Genomic DNA, 18,799 nt, shown 5'->3' with positions numbered 1-18,799 from the left:
TGTCTAAAGTGAGAATTTAAGTTTTAAATTATAAAAAATTAATCAATCATATTCGATTATTCTTTTCATATTTAACTGTGATTAATGAATTCCTTATGGCTTAAGGCTTAGTACACCTATCGTAGATACCGCTTAAAAGAAGATTAAGTTATTATAGGTTTGTTTGCGTTGCGTGAAATTCTCAAAAATTTTTGCACTGAAAACGAAATAAATATATATTCGGATGTTGAAGAGAGTGAAAGCCAAGATGTTGAGTGCAAAAAGTTCAAACAACGCGAACAAACCTCGTATTTGATGTATGCATTTACTTGCGTAACCCATAATGCATTGTGAAAGGCCACGAGAGCCAATAATATAGTTTATCTTATTTAGCATCTCTTTTTAATAGCGACTGCGCACAATCGATTCTTTGCATTGCATTATGGGTTACGAAATTATGGGTTGTCACTTAACCTTCTTTTACATAACTTTAATTTTTCAATGATTTTCTATTTCCATTCCCAGAGGATCAAAATTAAGGAGATTCTCCATTGTAATTGCCATAAAATAATTATGAAAAATATGGAAAAGTGTTCGTAATACAGTAAAAAAGCATTTCCGCTATTTTAAAAATAATTCTAGAGAAACACAATTGAGATAATAAATAAGTAAATTACTGTATCGTCGTATTCTGTATACTATTAAAGATGTTAAGAGCGAGTAGAAACAGCTATGGAAAATAAATACAAATTCAGCATTTTTTATTTCCAATTTGAGTTATATCTATAATTTAATGATCGGTAATAAAAATACTTATTCTCTAAAATGCGCAGTTAATTATCATTAAATCTTTTAATTTATTGTGTTAATGAGATTGGCGGTGTTGGAGTTAGCTTTCATTTATATAACTTTTTATCAAAGTATATATTTTAATAGGTAATTTATATTACGGATAACTGGTCCCGGGTGATTCCGGCGTTTTTTTATATTTTATCAATAGTTTAAATATATAAATATCCATTTATTTTTGCACGCCGAAATATGTATGTATAATTTGCTGTACAATTCCACCCACCATTTATATGCAACCTATAATTTTCCTTTGCCCAGTATCCTCCAGATCTGAAACACAATTTCTTTTAGTCGAATAAAACACAATTATAGATATATGAAATAAATAATATATACAAAACAGTTAATAATAGCGTCCTATATGTGATTCAATGCTTTCGTGATTTAGAAGTATTGTCTATAATGAAAAGATGAATGAAAATTGATAATAAATAAGCGATCGCTATAATACACCGCTGCAAAAGTTGTGATATAAGTCAATAAAATTTTAGAGCCAAATAAAGATACACTTGTTATCTTCTTTAAATTCTCACTTATTCAAAGTGAGTATATTACAAAGAAATATAGATTTTCGCAAAGCAAAGAAAAATAATTTTTGTAATTCATAATAGTATAGCCTTATGCTTCAGTAACTCGATTTTTAATATCATTAGTCGCGTTAGACTTACAAGTTAGTTTAGATGATTACTCGAATGAAGCTTTAATTGTGGTTAGAATGTGGGTGAGTTCAAGTTAGGGCTGCCCGGTGTTGACGAGGGGGTTGATGGGGTACCTGGTGGCGATGCTTCCAATGGGCAAACCAAATTGCCGAAATCCATTTCGTTTTTACTCTTTTTACGTTTCAGCGTGAACTGAGATTTCTTTGGTACCTGATTAAAATTTAATTATACATTGTCACATATTTTTGAAAAGCGACATTAATATTATTACAATAAAAAATTGTACAATTATAAGAAATTTCATAATTATTAATTATTCTCTCTAACATAACGAGTATAATGTAAGATTAAGTAAAATTCTGCAACACATACCTTTAACCTGGCGGTAAGCGTTAGCGGAACGAATCCGAGTGTGCTTTCTATCTCTCTCTTATGTTGAACCACTTCTCTGCCAAGGATCTGATTGAAGTGCGTCGTCAAGTGCCTACGAAGTAGAGTCTTCGACGGCGGAATGCTGAGTAATGTCGCGAGCAGTTCGGAGGTGAATCGACCTTCGTGGATCATCAAACCGCCGTGTACGCCAGAGCCGCGCATGTTTGGTGCATATTCTGCAAGATCTACGACCCGTAGCCATTCCATCACACGATGATTTGTCCAGAGAGTCACGTTGCTACCGTCGGCGCCGTTCCCATTCGCGGATCTTCTTTCCAAATTATCAAACTCAAAATTCAAATCTCGCAAAACCTGCAATTAACAAATCTCGTTTCGCATACTGATATTTCGAATATATAAATTATATCAAAGCTTCTGAATAATTAGAGTATGATATAACACACACGTGCGCAGAGTACCTGAATTCCGCGTCTTAAACTGGCGGCATGCAATTGCGCAGTCACTCCGAGATTCAGTAGGTCCTCCGTAGTCAGTCTGTGCAGAACTCTACCGTCAACTTTTGCTTGATGGAAGGTTTCCTTGTGTTGCGGCAGACCAATGTCGTCCAGCCACCGTAGCACGGCCCCGTTATCCATCTGCGAGTTACCAGAGAGGATCGTTTCAGTCGGAGGATATTTTTCCAATGAAATACTTCGAATCTAAGTAAAACACTTTAAGTTGTAACCTTGTGAGAACCGAGAAATCCAGCGCCGTTACTTCGCTCCGATTCGATGGCGTAAAGGAGCTTTTTTCTGTGCAGGATATTCTTCATGTCCAACTCTTTCTCCAGTTGAACCTGCGTGGCATCGAGCAACTTTGGTCCAGTGGCACCCCATCGTCTCAATTCGGCGGCGTAGCACTCCAAACCGAGACGAGCCAACCAATCGGCGATTTCCTCCATAGTAAGTTCCGCGAGCGGTTTCGGTGGCGGCGGTTCCGCGCTTGCCTCGCAGATCACGATTTTTGCTTCCTCCGCTAATGGTAATATCAGTTTATAAATGTTGACTCTTCGACGTTACTTACATATATATATATATATCTCATCACATATATATATATGTAATGATATTTATATTAATCTTTCGCGATCCCCTGTGTGGCTCAACTGCACATATGTAACTTTCTAAATAGGTAATATATGATTATAATTAAGCAAACTGCACGTTTGCATCATTAAATTTTCCAAATAATACAAAAATGAATTAGATAACAATGATAAAATTAAAATGAGGAAATAGCACACGCTTTTGCATACATTTATGAAAATTGATTCGGACCGCAAAGAAATTAAAATGATATATGCATTAAATAATGATAACAAAGTCGAATGCATGCGCGCGTTATTAGCTGTGAATGCCTTGCAAAAAGTGGGTTACTTCTCAATGACATGCTGTTACTATCGATTAATATTGCACGATATGGATTCGTCGTTTGAGGAAGAAGAAAAAAAAAAAAAAAATCTAGACGTGACACAGCATGCTTAAATAAAGATCGATCGGAACCTAGAATAGGAGCGGACAGGCATCTCGCGGCGATTCCCCTAACAGCCAAGGGTACCGTCGTATGAGCTCCCGAAACTAAATTTGGAACCTTACCAAATGCAACACCTTTCTTGGACGTCGATGGCCTAGGAAGACTACTATATTGACCCGTATGTCTGCTAAATCTTTCGCCCTGTAAATGTCAAATTGTTTACTCGATAATATATTTTGATTATTTATTATCGTAATATTCCGAAAATTCTAATATATATTATATATATATACTAACATTCGATAAAGGACTTGTGCTACGCAGTGCCAAATTCTCGTGCTCCAAACTAGCTTGCCTGAGTTTCATTTCAGACAAGGAGGTGAGAAGTTCAAGCTTTTGCGTTTCCAGAGCGCTTCTCGATAAAACTTCCTTTAAGATAGATAAACCCTCGTTTATTTTAAGCTCTATAATGCTCTATAAATACATGATCGTATCCTACCTTTTGCAACGCCTCTTCCATTTGCCTCAAACTATCTTTCTTCTCTTGAAGCATGTTCTCTAGCTCTTGAATCTTACTTGATTGCGCGTCGACTTGCTCTGATAGAACTGACACTTCCATATGTAGCGCTCCACGTTCACTTTCCAGTTTCCTCAGTCGTTCCTGAAAAGCAAATTAAACGAAACAGTCGTTAATGTTCTAATGACAAATTATATTAATATATTATTCTAGAAAAAGAAGATTGGGAAATAATTCATACGCGTATAGGCACACACATACACATATATAAGTGAAAGTTTTATTGAGAGCTCGCTTTTATATACAATATACCTCGGTTTTACTATGGTAATTGTTCATGCAAACATCGCTTCCGCAGTGAAACTGTTGCAGCGAGCAATAGTGACGCGGCCTCTCTCTCTCGTGATAGATCAGATCGCTGTGAGACATGGCCCTCTGATCGCGGTCTACTCTACTGCGTAATCTGCGTCGCCTTCTGCCCAGAGAACCGCCACTCGAATCTACCGGCAACGATGTCGTGCTGTTTGTCCTACTACCCGCGTGCATCCCACGTTCTTTCGCGCACATCGAACCTTGCTGCAGATGACAGACGTGCGGATAATGACCGACGTGTTCCTTAACGGCGTGATGCGTCAACTCGCTGGATACGCTGTCGGTTAGCAAAAAAGATCGAGGAGTGTTTTCTCGATTTTTCTCTTTTGGATGTTATATAAAAATGTAAAAAAAGTTAGAATATGCTAGAAAAAATAGCGACCTTGTACATGGTGTCGTGCAGAGAGATGGGAAACTTCCCAGATGACTGGTGGATGACGACGGGCAGATATTAGGCATACCGCTGGATACTGCACAGATATTAGGCATACTCCCTTGAAGCGCTAACATCTTAGCATAGCCAAGTAAGCAAGCCTACAACGATATCATCAATACCTCACGGCGGAAGAGATATCTTTCTTATTTTTCGATCTAATCATTTCTCACTAATTGAGATATATGCATAAATACAATTTATAAATAAATAAATAAATATATATATATATATATATATATATGTTTTCCTATTTGATCTCTCTCTCTTTCTCATGAGTCTACCTGACATAAACACTCTTGCGATCGGTAGACCGTCTGACACGCTATTGTCGGTCTCGCGATGCCCGATGGATAGTCCTCGACGTACTCGTCACCCGCGTCGGAATCGGACGACGTGCCCGACGAATCGTAACCCTCTGAGGGCGTCCATCGGCTGTTCCAGAGCTTTATAGTCGACGCCGCGTCCGACGAATCCGATTGCGAACCTGAATATAGATATTACGGATTAAATCTTTTTTTTTTTAATCCGCGCGAAGCGTGCGCGTAGAGGCTTCCTGAAGAAAGATTCCTCTCGTCTAATACCGTTCGCGCTGATGGAGAATTTAATTTTTGCATCTGCATAAGACAGTCGTGACTGCGCGTGTTTATTCAAACGAAAATTGAAGCGACAAAAGCGATCCCGCGTACTGCTACATAGTCGTATGTACGGAGTCAATGAACGTTATGAGCCTTCGACGGTTAACAGTGCGTGCGGTCCGCGGTTAAGGCAATCTATTTCGAGCATACTCCATCAAAAGCGTGACTTCGGTGCCAACCAGTCAGTCAGCCAGCCAGCCAGCCAGCCAGCCAACCAGTCGATCAGCCAGCCAGCCAGCCAGCCAACCAACCAGCCGATTTTAGTGTCTGAATGCGAGTCTCGAGATTGCCTCGATCGTCAGACGTCTACCAAGAGTTTTATCGTATTTTTTAACTGAAACACACATCGAAAAGTCTCACTTTCGTCTCACTCTCATGAAAATCGTAGAAGAATCTACTTTTCAATTGCATTTCTAAATTCGATTAAAAAATATTGATTCTAGACATATTTTGGATCCAGATAATATGTTGATCGGAAGATGAATCTCTATCTTGATCTCGTCGCAATAATTTTGCATTTTCATATATATTAGCACCAATATAGAAACGAGAGAGATAAGAAAAGAGATTGAAGAGAGACCTTTTACTTGTCCCTTATCTTCTTCTTCCATTATTGGGGCAAGATTTTTTCGTTCTGCAGCGATAATGTCGTTCCATGATGCGTTCTCCATGATGAATTTGTTTGCGTTTTATTCTTCGAAATCACCGCGTTTCTGCCTTCTAATTAAGTTCAGTATGATGCACATTACAATCTGCTCCAGATTTATTAACAAGCCACGCGTAGAAATATCATCAAGGATACTTTTCTCAACAAAAAAAAGAGATACATTTCTATCGCTTATTTTTTAATAAACTTGGTATAATGTCAACGGATAAATGTAATTGCAGAGTGTATTGAACTCCAATAACGATATGTTCGTATGCAATAAAACATTATCTCGATGAGATGCACTTTCGCGTTACCAACCGCGGCATCGTCTCAACCGAAACTAAAATTAACGCCATGAAATCCTTCGTGAGAAGCGGGAACGAGTACGAAAACGAAAAAGAAAGAGAGAGAGAGACGCGACAACAATTTATAAATAGATTAGTGTCCTCTCTTGTTGTTACCTACGAAGATCGCAGCCATTAGACGGTTCTTCGCAGTCCTCGGTCCAGCTACTTAAACTCGATAAAAAGAATAAAAATGATAAGCTTTAAACAATCCAAGTTACACAGTCAGTTAGTATAATAATGTAACAAATAATATATGTTATCCATTATATAATCTTTACAATTATTTTACTAATATAAAAGTAATAAATGATGCATAATAATGCACATATCGTAATTATTATAAATTTTATATCATACTTGCCTCTCTCTTTATTACGAAGGATTCCGTAGCTTTTCATCACGTATCACATATATTGCTCGAAAGGCAAATATCGCTCGACAAAAATTGACGGCGATTAATCGAAATCAAATCGTGGACTTCTAGCGGTCGATTTTATCCGCTGGAGCGTTCTATAATTACAATCTAACAAAGTCAAACGCGTCCGGATGTGGACGTACGTGACACGTGCGTATTGACATGTAAGTCCGGATGTGAAATCGCAGTGGCGGATGCACGCGACGAGCACTCATCACACGTGTCCCACGTGTCCCCGTCGAAACGCACGTCCAAAATCGAAATCTCGTTTACGACATCGCGTTTGAAGCGGCCGAGTTTTCTTTTATCGGCTTACGAAACAAAGTCGGCGCGGGAACAGAGCGTAGTATTATCTGTGTCTGTTCGCTTACCGGTTGCATCCATTGCAACAGGATATCCTCGGTAACGGCGTCGGGCGGCGGGGGTAGTGACGGCGCGCTCTTTATCGCGGTTACGAGATTCCTCGCCGCCTCCTTCACCGAGTTCTTCCACTCCGAGCTTCCGCTTTCGTTTGAGCTTTCCGCGCAAGCACCTGTAAATATATTTGATATAGGTATGTATATTTGATAGAAAGCTAATGCAATGAATGTTGATTGAAGTTTAAAGTACAAGAATAATGAAATAAATCTGTGATATTCAATTTATAATTTGCTCTATTTTAGATATAATATAACCATATCTCTATGAAATAAACTTAAATAAAATTAACTCTTATCTAAATTAATTTATTAATTTATCTTATCCTCTCTTTCTCTTTCTCTTTCTCTTGGAGAAACTGATTTTGTCGATTTTTTAACGGCAGAATATAAAACGAAATTGCCGATATCTAGAATAGATATGTAAATAGAAAGAATAGTAAGTAATGACAAAAATGTAAATAGAAAAAGACTAAATGTTTTTTTTTAAATACGGTTTTTTGTGAAAAAAAAAAGCTTCGTTTTTTTCATATATGTATTTTTAATTTTAACTTTTAACTGTACTATCAATAGAGTACCGAAATTAAAATTAGCTTCCTTCATCCATTCTTAATTCATAATTGTAAACATTTTATAAACTAAAAACTAATTCTTTTATTTTTTATTTTACCCCTTTTTAAAAATAATTTTAATGGGTTAATGAGAAATTTTTGCGATTAAAATAATACCAAACAATAAAAAATTCGGATAACTTTCAATTAGATATATAATAAAAATTTTTGTTATACATCTAATTGATAATTATTTGAATCATGTCGTATTTTTTAATGTAATTTGCCGTACAAGTCCCATTAATCTATTAAAATTATTTTTGGAAAAAAATAAATTAAAAACATAACAACTTTAGTTCTTTTTTTATTACATTAAGAAAAAAAAATATATATATATATAAAATATATATTATATCTTAAAAAATAATGCTTAAAATCGTGTCAATATCTAAAAATAATATATTCACAAATGTCGATCGTACCGGAAATAATGTCGTCCATTTGAAGCAGCGCGGCCTCCAGCATCTTGCTCGCCTCGCTCGAGCTCTTCGCCAAGAAGGTTGACTCTCCCGCCTCCGCTGTCGTGCCGTTCCTCTCTTCACCTTTGCCCATCACCATTTAACGCTGCAAAGGAAGATATCCTTCTTACGTGTTCCTCGAACATTCTTCCAACATGCATACGCCGTGTATAAATAATTTTCGCAGGACTCGAAAATCCAGAAGAGCGATACTAATTGCAACGAGACGAAGTCTCGGCCGCGCTGATTCATATGATTTTCCAGACGACGTAGCTGCACCGTCATGGGGCAGAACGCACTCGCTAGGACGATAATTGCGCCGAGTTTAGGAGCACGTCGTTAAACAGACACAAAAGTATGCGGAGATGAGAGAGAGAGATATTAAGTTACGAGCGGCTCTTAACTTTATTCTAGGTTTAACGACAATCTTATACATATATCTGAAGGTTCAATTATATTTCATCAAAATATAAAAACAAATAGATATTTGACAAAAAAGATCAACGCTTTAAGATTATATTTCTTTTTATTATTGTAAAATTTCTAGATTATAAAAGTTTACGACGAAAAAAACATATTATGTAACAAAAAAATTATAAGAGATGATATGATGTAACTGGTTATATAATGTTTTGCTGAGAGAGAAAGAGCTCTCTCTATTTATCTATGAAATGTAATAACTATGTAATAATTATGATTAAACGGGTAAAAAAAGAGAAGTGAGCTTTTTAATCAATCATAAACTTCTCATAAATTCTGAAACTATTATAACTTTTTAAATGCGAAATCAATTTTAAACTCATGCTTTCTGTCGCTTGTAAATAACTGTACTAACAGGAAAATCTTGATCTTTTTTCAAATTAGATTCGATTGCCTTTGAAATTAGATTTTAGAATATCGATTTTTTTTTTCCCCCAAATCACAAACTGCACAGTTGCAGGGAACCGAGAATAGAAATAAATAGCGCTTACATTGTGACGAGTTTACAAGATTGATCCCAGAAACACTTTACATATGCAGAGCGACATTCTTATCAGCGACAAGAGGCACGTGATGAATTTGCGTTGCGACGATCGATCGCGGAAAAAAACATTAGCGAGAGAAAGAGAGAGAGAGAGAGAGAGAGAGAGAGAGAGAGAGAGAGAGAGAGAGAGAGAGAGAGAGAGAGACGCGAGAAAAGAGATCGAAACGTCACGAGATGAACGTTTATCCCCGATCTTACCGTGTCGTTTCATGATAACGACGATAAGAACACCGAAGAACCGAATTACTGTTAATAAAACGACGAACGATTGCGCGCGAAAGTAACGTGCGAGCGACGATCAACAGGTATCGAAGAGCAACGCCCAAACACTTTGCCACCATAACGTGTGCTCCATCTCTCTCTGTCCCTTCCTCACCGTCTCCTCCCTTACTCTTTCTCTTTCTATCATTCCTTCTTTCTCTTCATCTCCGCTTCGTTAGCCTTTCCTCGCGGACGAAACTGCATCAAATGTATAAATTTATATATTATTTTTTATATATAATATTTTTAATTTTTATATAGAGCACGAAGAGTCAAAACCCATTCATTTATTTTGCTTATAGTAATACTTTTACTATAGTATATTTTTCTAAAGCTAAAAAAACAGCGAAAGAAAGAATGGAAGCCTCTATAAATTAGAATTTATTTGACAAATATTGTGTGTGTGTGTGTGTGTGTGCGTGCGCGTGAGAGAGAGAGAGAGAGAGAGAGAGAGAGAGAGAGAGAGAGAGAGAGAGAGAGAGTGCAATAATTTATTAATGTTGGACCATCTATACGCAATATTTCCAATTTACAAATTATTTCTACAGGAACTGTCACTTTCTCATCTATGTAAATAAACGACTTTTATGGAAAAAAAGGTATTCCAACAATAATAAATTAGTGCTAAATAACAAAAATATGCGATGTATAAAATGGTAGATACCTGTTTATGCTTATCAGGAACTGTCAACTTGCGGATGCTGTCGTACATCCGACAGAGACATCGATAAACGCACTAAAATCCGAAAGAGAATATCAATTTTTATCAGTTATTTCGCATCCTCGCGCGCAACACAACAATGTTGCAAAAGTGTCAACAAACGACACGATGACGCGGAAAAAGGAGATCGAAAAATGAGGTTAGTTTCGCGAAATCGACGCATCGACATGAAACTAGCGTATTATCTCGTAATTCGAGAATAGATTGAACTACTTCACTGATAATCAACCACACATTTTTAAGATTCACGCGAGTCGAGATGAGAATAAAGATTATTGCAAATCGAGGATCATTATTGTCGCGGCGACGGGTTTCGCGATCCCCCCGCGTAAACACGCCATATAGCGAGATGACGTTTGACAAGCCGCGTTTGACAGTCGCGCGCTACCAATCACGAACCACGAGCGGCGAGGTTATATTCAGGCACGTGCGCGCGCGCACTTTCGACCCGAACGAAGTTGCATCCGGCGCAAACTTTGCTTGTCCGCTATCCGCGTCCCGCGTCCCGCGTCACGGCGCGCGTCGGCGGCGTCGGCGCAAATCGTCCGCGGCGCCGCGCGTCGTATGTCGTATCTCGTTTCTCGTATCGTCGTCGTAGCGATAACGACGCACCGTTGTTGGCAGCAGTGCCGATCACGAGCGACGAGAATATCGTACTGCATATAAACGGTGATACCGGTCTCGCGCTTCCGTTACACTTTATACTCGTGTGCCGTCGCGCGAGTGTCGTGAGAACGGAGGAGCGGGCAGGGGAGGGGGGGGGGGGAAGAAAATAAAAAGTACGAGGGTATATCGGTGAGAGATGCGTGGTGGCCGTGGTGGTGGTGGTGGTGGTGATGCGTCGTTGCGGCGATCGTGAGCGACGGCGGCGGGCGGGTGGGTGGCGGGTGTGCGCGCGCGCGCGCGCGCATGAGAGAGAGAGAGGGCGAATGAAATTCCGTCGTGGCGCCCGGACAAGGTGCTCCCGTGGGCCTCTCCGTGGAATGTGAGTAAGCGGTCCACGCGAGACGCGAGAGAGGTGTTCCGTTCCGTTGACTCGCCCTTCCTTCTCCCTCTAGCTCTATCCTATCCCTTTCTTTCCCCTTCTTTACGTTCCTCCCGTCGCAAGTTTCCCCTTTTCCTCTCCCACCTCATCTCCGGCGCCGTCGCCCGTCGCGTGCGCGACCGCCAGAGACTTTCCGCGGAAAAGCCGCGAAAACTACGTCACGAGTGACGGATTCGATCGAAACTGGGACAAAGTGCAGTGCACTCTGGCATTGCGCTTTACCACCAGGTGTTTCTATGCCGTAATCTTCCCAGGATTGGGTAATACTCGCACCGTTGTACCTCGCTCTCTCGAATAAACCGGAGTTACATTCTCTCCGTCTCTCTCTCTCCGTCTGTCGCGCGCGTATCGCGATATTGCTCCAACTGACAGCGCACCTGACAGAGAGACGGGTATCGACGACGGAGAGATAGCTGACGGGTAAAGGAGGCATCAAACGCGCAAAAGACTCCCGTACGTGATAAATACGCGATACGAAAAATCTCGTGGCACGCGACGAAAACAATCTTGTTTTTTTTTCTTTTTTTTCTTTTTTTTCTTTTTTTTTTCCCCTTTACACAACACGACGTGCGAAAAATCGCGCGCTCTAAGAGAAATCGCGAGCAAACGCCTTTTCGCGAACTCGTCACGGGATTATACGACGACGGCAACGACGTCCACGACGACGACGACGACGACGACGTGTCCGCGAGCATGGTGATGACGATAAACGAGATGACGTTATGTAGGACACGACGATGTCGGGTGCGCTCGAGCGATGTTCGCTTCCTCGACGAGTCTCCTCCCGTTCGCTCGATTTCGTGAAATATGGAACGAGACCAACGATCGATCCTTATGTGCAGTTCTTTTCATATATAAATCTGTCGAACGAGATAGTGGGAGATGTTTAAATAAGGCTTTGATTTTATGACAGATTCTTTAAATGGGCCATGGTTGTTTGAACGGGATAACAGTGTGTGTGTATGTGTGTGTGTGTGTGTGTGTCTTTGAGTGAATTCTTTGACATTTAAAAGCGTCTAGAAATGCGACGTGAATTTCGTGCCAAGTAGACGCGCGCGTATGCTATCTGTGAGTAAATAATAATGAGTGACTAATCTGTGCTTGTCGTCCTAGGTTAGATGACGGATTCAGTATAGTCCTTCCGCTTGATAACATGTCAGATGGGGTTGATGGTGGTGGTGGGGAAAACGAGGTAGACTCTCATTCCTCTTCGCACGCTGAGGCTGGAGACTCTACCAATCATAGAGAGGAAGAGGCGTTAGATCCTGATAACGAGGCAGCACTCAATACCAATTATGATAGTAGCGACGGAGCTGTTCCTGCATTTAGGTGAGGTTCAAATTGTAATTTCGCAACCAGCCATAATATTGATAGCAACGGTTACGATAGAATACCTAAAATATAAATTTTCATTGGTGTAAGTATTCTAATCTTAAGAAATATATATTAATTTTACAGATGCGATAGATGTGATAATTATGAAACTATAAACAAGACAGCTTTCTCCGCTCACCAAGATCAATGTCTGGCAAGCGGCGAGGCCGGGGAGAGCGCTGAGGGTATAGAAGGAGCAGAGAATGAGGGAGATGGGGAAGAGGGCCATTCAGGGATGAGGTCTCACAGAAAGATGTTTGAATGCGATGTCTGTAATATGAAATTTTCAAATGGAGCTAACATGAGACGGCACAAAGTGAGTATGAGAAGATTACACGACATAAAGATCTATTGTGTAATACACGTTACACGTTAAATTGATCGATATGAAAAGAGAAGAATTTTGACAGGCACAAATCTGTAAGTGTAACAGCTATTTGAAATAAAAATACATATATAATTCTCTTAAATAAAATATAATCTCACTTTTCATGTAAACCATGATTTTCCGCATTCACCATGTATTTATCAATAAACAGTTGATCTATTTTGTCATTTATCTCTTTCAGATGAGGCATACAGGCGTAAAACCGTACGAGTGTCGGGTATGTCAGAAGAGATTCTTTCGGAAAGATCATCTTGCGGAACATTTTACGACACATTCAAAGACTTTGCCATACCATTGCCCAATATGTAACCGTGGTTTTCAAAGACAGATCGCGATGCGCGCTCATTTTCAGAACGAACATGTCGGTCAGCACGATATGGTCAAATCGTGTCCTCTCTGCAACTATCGTGCAGCGACTATGAAATGTCTTAGATTGCACTTCTTTAATAGGTGAGTCGTGTATGAATTTTGCGAATTATTTGAAGAAAAAAAAAACACTTCGCACTTCATTTTATGTACGTTCCTTTTATATTCACAGACATGGAATAGATTTAGATAATCCTGGACCAAATAGCTCTACATCCTTAATGAATAGTTGCACATCCGGAGAAGCGATGCCTTCGGCACCCCTATCCGATAGCGGGGACAGCACTGGCAATCGTTCGACCGACAACGCTACGCCTCCCATGCATTTTCTCACGCCTCACGTGGAGATATCCATTCCTTACCCCGAACAGGTTGCCAATCAGCGAAATCCGAGTCCTGCTCCATTGAACGGAGACAGTCCCAATAGCCCGCAGAGCGCCGACAGCAATAGCAACGCGCCGAGCAGTAGTCATCATCAATTAACTATCAATAGTAGCACCATTCATAGGTGAGCATTTAAAAAATAGCGAGGTTTATTAATTTTTATTACAACGATCAATATGCGTGTTAAACGTTGTTGAAAATTATTTATTAAAATCTTTACATTTGCGCGTTGTGTCAGCTTTAATCTCGATCATATTTTAATCGAGAAACAATTGTGTATACTTAAAATAAAATAGAAAACATCAACAATTAACTGTATTCTAACGCGAATTATTTGATCGCGAATTCTTGGTCTTTTTCTCAGAAACGTAGGTGGAGGCGATGAAGCGATTACACCATCAATCTCTCTGATACCCATCAAACAGGAACCGAATAGCAATGGTATGGACGATAGCGGGGCGACGTCGAGCAATCTGCCATTGCCATCGCTGATTAAAGTGTCGCCGTTGAAATCGTTGTTGCGCGATGATCTACGCCGCAAGCTCTCCACCAGTTCTACCAATAACAACAACAACAGCAGTAACAATAGCGGCTGCGGCGGCGCCAATCCGCATTCGAGGGGTGAACCGCCCACCTCGACCAGGCCGGATCCACGCACGAGCGGACTCCAGTGCACCCACTGTCGCATCACGTTTCCGGATCAGACGTTATACTTCCTTCACAAAGGTTGTCATAGCGAGAGTAATCCGTGGAAGTGCAATATTTGCGGGGAGCAGTGCTGTAATTTGTACCAATTCAACTCGCATTTACTGAGCAAGAGTCATCAGTAGCTGAGAGGAGAAGATAGAGAAAAAGAGAGGTACTTGCGGCTAAAATTCCTCTTTCCCCTTTTCGTTTCCTCTTCTTTCCTCCCATTTCTTCGTTGAACGAAAGAAAACGGCAGGAGAATCGGTATGTATGTTGTACATACGTTCAGTGTTCATTAGTATGAAAGTGCAAATATTTTCTGCGATATGTCCAGGCATACTCTTAATCATAAAATATTTTCGCAAATTGCAAGAATGCGCCCATCCCTTCTTCCGCTAAAGCATAACACGGCCAGTCAATCGTAAATTATAAATTTTAAATTATTTTTAAAATTTGAGGAAGAGTATGTCTGCTCTCTCAGAAAATAATGTACAAAGCGCGACAAACTGTGCCTTTTCTTTAAAAGAGAAAGAAAATTTCGAGAAAGAAAAAAGAAATTGCCAACATATACTCGTCCATCATGCTGTTATATTGTACGAACTATCCGTCCATAGGGCTTTATTGAAATATTCCGAGCTCTATCATTAGTCTTAAATTAGTGAAATAAGTATAGAAACGCGCGACAAAGCTCGTCGTAAATTGCCCTGTCGATAATTGTGAGAAGTAAAATATATATATAGCTGTGCGCCGTACTTTGTCGCGAAAGAAATTATACTAAAATTTCTGATAAATAGAGATTATCTAGTTGCTCTATGCGGTTTGAATGCTCGAGACAAACACGACGACGCGGATATCCAGTGTGTACATTTTATAGACGGAAAAGAAACGCGTTTATTATTGTTCCAAGACCAGCCCCTCGAAAGGCAAAAAAAATGAAGTAACTGAAAATGTACACACGCATTTGGAAGCTATACGTATCGAATTTATATAGCAAAAGACATTGTACTGATAATAGAAAAATTTATTCTTGAATGGATTTAGGATTTATTCACGGACTTTGAAAGAGATGATTAAATTGTCAAGACAAATTTGAAAAATCCGAAAGCATCGCGTTAGTCGGAAGCATGTCGACACCGAGTACATCCCGTATTGATACACTTGGATACCAATGGATTACGATATGATATCTCGTCGATTCAGTCGACACAGTCGTTTCGAGATATTATCGGGTTTATCTCTTTTATCTTTTTTTCTTTTTAGATAAAAATGTGTCGCGTTTATTGCACCGGTAAAATCAGTATAAAATTGAGAGATGAAAAATGTATAGGGCGCAAACGAGCCAAGCTGGGCACGCATTATTAATTATTAAAATACGAAGAGAGCAAGTTCGAGAGATGTGACTTTTAGCCGAAAAGTGGTACTGTACCGAATAGACAGGTATCTGGTCGATCTGATTTGGCCGAAGTCACTTCTCTCCGTCTTTCATCTTTGATTCGATAAATATTTTATATATAAATATTTGTACAGAAAAAAAGAAAGTATTAGAGGAGAGTAAGCACGAAGAGAAGAAAATCGAGATAGCAAATATATATATACATATATATTATATATATATATAATGTATGTATGTATGTATGTATATCTATATGTATAAGTATATGTATATATACATGCATAGAGTTACACAGCACAGACACACAGATATCTATGTACACATGCGGATATTATATATACATTGTGAAACAATTAAGTTTCGAGACTTTCGTATAAAAAATTTATTTTTAATCGTACAAACCTTAGATAGTTAAAAAATTTCAATATAGTCACCACCTAACTTGATACACTTATGTTAGTTCAACGTCTCCGCCATTGGTCAAAGCAGCTCTATAATCCTCTGAAGCAAGTCCTTTCAAAATTTGATTCACATTTTTTTTTATGTCATCTATAATAATCTTTGGAACGTTACTTTTATGCATAACTGACTCTCCGTAAGCTTGTTGAATCATTTGTTTCTGTTGACGACTTTTCTAATTCAACGCAAAATTTAATGTTGGCGCGTTGTCAAGCGTTTCTTTCATTACACCGATTTTTAAACAAAATTTTGTAACACAACTTCGCGTGACAGTATTTCATTAACTATTGTACCAAATAATTTAAAGCTTGCACCACGTGTTGAGTATTGAGTTGCAAATATCAAACCTCCTAAAATGGCAGCACAAACGGATCAAACGTTCGAAAATACGACGCGAGTTTCGAAACTTAATTGTTCGACAGCATATATATAATTATACCGTCTCAAAGAGACGAAGAGATATACACACGCATATACACATATTGCTGTAAATGATTATAATTATTTAAAATAATTATTCTGTATATCGCGTAGTATTTAATACGATTATATAATTATTTATTAGAGTCTAATTAATTTATTATTGCTTTGCATTCCACATAAGGACCGAGACCACGGGACTATACGATTAAATAAGCGAATAGAGTTAACGGTGCTTTTCTAACAGAACCGATCGCGTTAATATAGTAATTTAATGGGCAAACTTTTACAAGTTAAAAAAAGAATGAGAGAAAAAGAGATCCATCGGATAGATCTCGCTTATAAAAATAGGTATACGCAGAGTGAACAAACAACAAATGCGAATTTTCAAACATTCGTTAGTTGCTCCTTTCTTTTCTCATTGTATCTAACATTCATTGTAGGCCGTTTTTTTATACACACTGCACATAAATTCTTTTTAATATACTGCCTCATGAGCGATAGGTGCAAACGCGCTTCGAATGCTGATCGAAGATTCTGTTGTAATCGTTACGGGATTCATATTTTCCGAATTTTAACAGCGAACATTCACATTTGTTATTCGTTAGCTTAGTGTATACTCAACTTGAAACGAATGCAACGTACACGAATTATCTCATTGATCGATATACGTATTAAGAGCTGTCGCGAAACTATCACTATTTTGTATGCAAGGCACGTATATTCATTATTATTACTAGAACACGTTCGTCATCCACACTTTCGATCCTTATTAAAGCATCATTGACGTACAAATCTTTTTAGATACCTTTACAAAAAAAAAAAAAATGCGCGCGCGCATTCGTCGTACTCTCGCGCGGTTCCTCGGGAGCGGAGTCGTGAACAAAAAAGTGCCTGATTGGAAGTAACGTCTCATCGAGAACGAAAGAAAATTGTGTGTATTCGCGTGGAAGAAGAGGGAAGGAAAAACGATGGGATCTGATCGAAAAGGGAAGGAAAGAGACGAGGTAAGGCGAGAGATGCAATTGTCGAAAATATATGGACCAGGAGCGTGTGTGTTAACCCGTGTTCACCGTATGTGCTTACTGCTTTAGCGTATATAGCGACGCCTTTACACTGTGATCACGTTTACAAAGAAAAAATAGTCTTAAAGCTAGAAGATAGATGTAAAGGTATTATATCTTAGGGCAAGCGAGAGTACGACGAGAGAGGCGCATGGCCTCGAGAGAGTATGTGGTAAGACGGGTGTTTTAGACACCGTATCCTGACTCACCCGCACCTTCCCTCTCGACTATCCCCTCCGCCTCCCCCTCCCTCCCTCCCTTTTCCCTCACAGTTATTTATACGACATACGAATAAAGATATATTTAAATCGATAAGAGAATGGAATAGAAAAAGAAAAAAAATATTGTTGATGTTACTACGGTGTAATGGGTACAATCTAAATACATGAACATTATGTATATAAGGAATAGAATGGAGAAATTTTTTTATCATATATCGTTACGTCTTATTCTCTTTCTTACTCACCAATTTCCTTCGCGTAAAAAATCAAAATAATCCAACAAGATTATTTTAATTGTTTTTATAAATTTGGATTTTATGTATTTATTAACAAAAATATTGTGAGTGTTCGAGCTACTTAAAGTTATTTAAAATAAAGAACTCTTCGCGAATTAAGCTTAAGTGAAAAAATAATCAAGGATAATTTATCTTAATAGAATCTTAACTCCCAATTAGGATATATAACTTTATTGTAAATAGATATAATATTTGTAAAGTTTGTAAAAAATGATGGCATTTCGCTTACGATATTTTTGTTAAGGAAAAGATGATTCTAATCAAAATCTGGCATTTTTAAGCATCAAAAATTCCGGGAATATCATATGTATGTATGTATGTGTGTGTGTGTGTATATATATATGTGTTATATTATATACACAACATAAATTATGTTGAACGATTGATTTCAAAAGAGAGAAATCAATCGTTTCCACGAAAGAAATGAGACTCTCCCCGTTAAATA

General features: G+C 38.6%; 2 protein-coding genes across 21 annotated transcripts; one reads left to right on the top strand and one right to left on the bottom strand.

Annotated features, from left to right (window-relative positions):
- Positions 1 to 742: 742 nt before the first annotated feature.
- Positions 743 to 11,666, bottom strand: Liprin-beta (liprin-beta). 11 transcript variants are annotated; one of them, XM_070302439.1, is made up of 12 exons: positions 6,713 to 7,128; positions 5,002 to 5,204; positions 4,667 to 4,818; positions 4,225 to 4,561; positions 3,895 to 4,056; positions 3,693 to 3,824; positions 3,425 to 3,596; positions 2,608 to 2,897; positions 2,342 to 2,518; positions 1,863 to 2,234; positions 1,500 to 1,700; positions 743 to 1,101 (listed from the first exon to the last, which is right to left on the bottom strand). In XM_070302439.1, exons 1-11 carry the CDS (start codon positions 6,747 to 6,749, stop codon positions 1,542 to 1,544), a joined length of 2,193 nt encoding a protein of 730 aa, XP_070158540.1. In that variant the 5' UTR covers positions 6,750 to 7,128; the 3' UTR covers positions 743 to 1,101; positions 1,500 to 1,541. The 11 variants fall into 11 exon arrangements, with proteins under 11 accessions (XP_070158540.1, XP_070158522.1, XP_070158531.1 ...); XM_070302421.1 differs by lacking the exon at positions 6,713 to 7,128 and adding an exon at positions 5,936 to 6,669; XM_070302430.1 differs by lacking the exon at positions 6,713 to 7,128 and adding an exon at positions 5,936 to 6,669 and having other exon boundaries at positions 1,604 to 1,700.
- Positions 10,723 to 18,271, top strand: LOC138936805 (zinc finger protein ztf-16). 10 transcript variants are annotated; one of them, XM_070302584.1, is made up of 6 exons: positions 10,723 to 10,926; positions 12,421 to 12,631; positions 12,761 to 12,992; positions 13,246 to 13,514; positions 13,603 to 13,938; positions 14,179 to 18,271. In XM_070302584.1, exons 2-6 carry the CDS (start codon positions 12,456 to 12,458, stop codon positions 14,642 to 14,644), a joined length of 1,479 nt encoding a protein of 492 aa, XP_070158685.1. In that variant the 5' UTR covers positions 10,723 to 10,926; positions 12,421 to 12,455; the 3' UTR covers positions 14,645 to 18,271. The 10 variants fall into 10 exon arrangements, with proteins under 10 accessions (XP_070158685.1, XP_070158628.1, XP_070158646.1 ...); XM_070302527.1 differs by having other exon boundaries at positions 10,761 to 10,910; positions 12,416 to 12,631; XM_070302545.1 differs by lacking the exon at positions 10,723 to 10,926 and adding an exon at positions 11,059 to 11,133.
- The last annotated feature ends 528 nt before the right edge of the window (positions 18,272 to 18,799 follow it).

This window comes from Polyergus mexicanus, unplaced genomic scaffold, assembly GCF_030449975.1.
Source record: "Polyergus mexicanus isolate NDT 795.1 unplaced genomic scaffold, iyPolMexi1.0 SCAF_1, whole genome shotgun sequence".
Taxonomy (NCBI): domain Eukaryota; kingdom Metazoa; phylum Arthropoda; class Insecta; order Hymenoptera; family Formicidae; genus Polyergus; species Polyergus mexicanus.
The sequence above is the reverse complement of the archived record's forward strand: the minus strand, read 5'-3'. Positions and strand labels throughout refer to the sequence as shown.

Excerpts from the sequence above, each read along its gene's own strand:
- Liprin-beta (XM_070302421.1), bottom strand. The coding sequence starts at position 6,026 with ATGGAGAACGCATCATGGAACGACATTATCGCTGCAGAACGAAAAAAT. Across the intron at positions 4,562-4,666 it reads TGCACGACACCATGTACAAG|CGTATCCAGCGAGTTGACGC; the intron begins GTCGCTATTTTT and ends GCTAACCGACAG. Across the intron at positions 2,235-2,341 it reads GTTTAAGACGCGGAATTCAG|GTTTTGCGAGATTTGAATTT; the intron begins GTACTCTGCGCA and ends TGTTAATTGCAG.
- LOC138936805 (XM_070302527.1), top strand. The coding sequence starts at position 10,822 with ATGTCGTATCTCGTTTCTCGTATCGTCGTCGTAGCGATAACGACGCAC. Across the intron at positions 12,632-12,760 it reads GGAGCTGTTCCTGCATTTAG|ATGCGATAGATGTGATAATT; the intron begins GTGAGGTTCAAA and ends TTAATTTTACAG. Across the intron at positions 13,939-14,178 it reads AATAGTAGCACCATTCATAG|AAACGTAGGTGGAGGCGATG; the intron begins GTGAGCATTTAA and ends TCTTTTTCTCAG.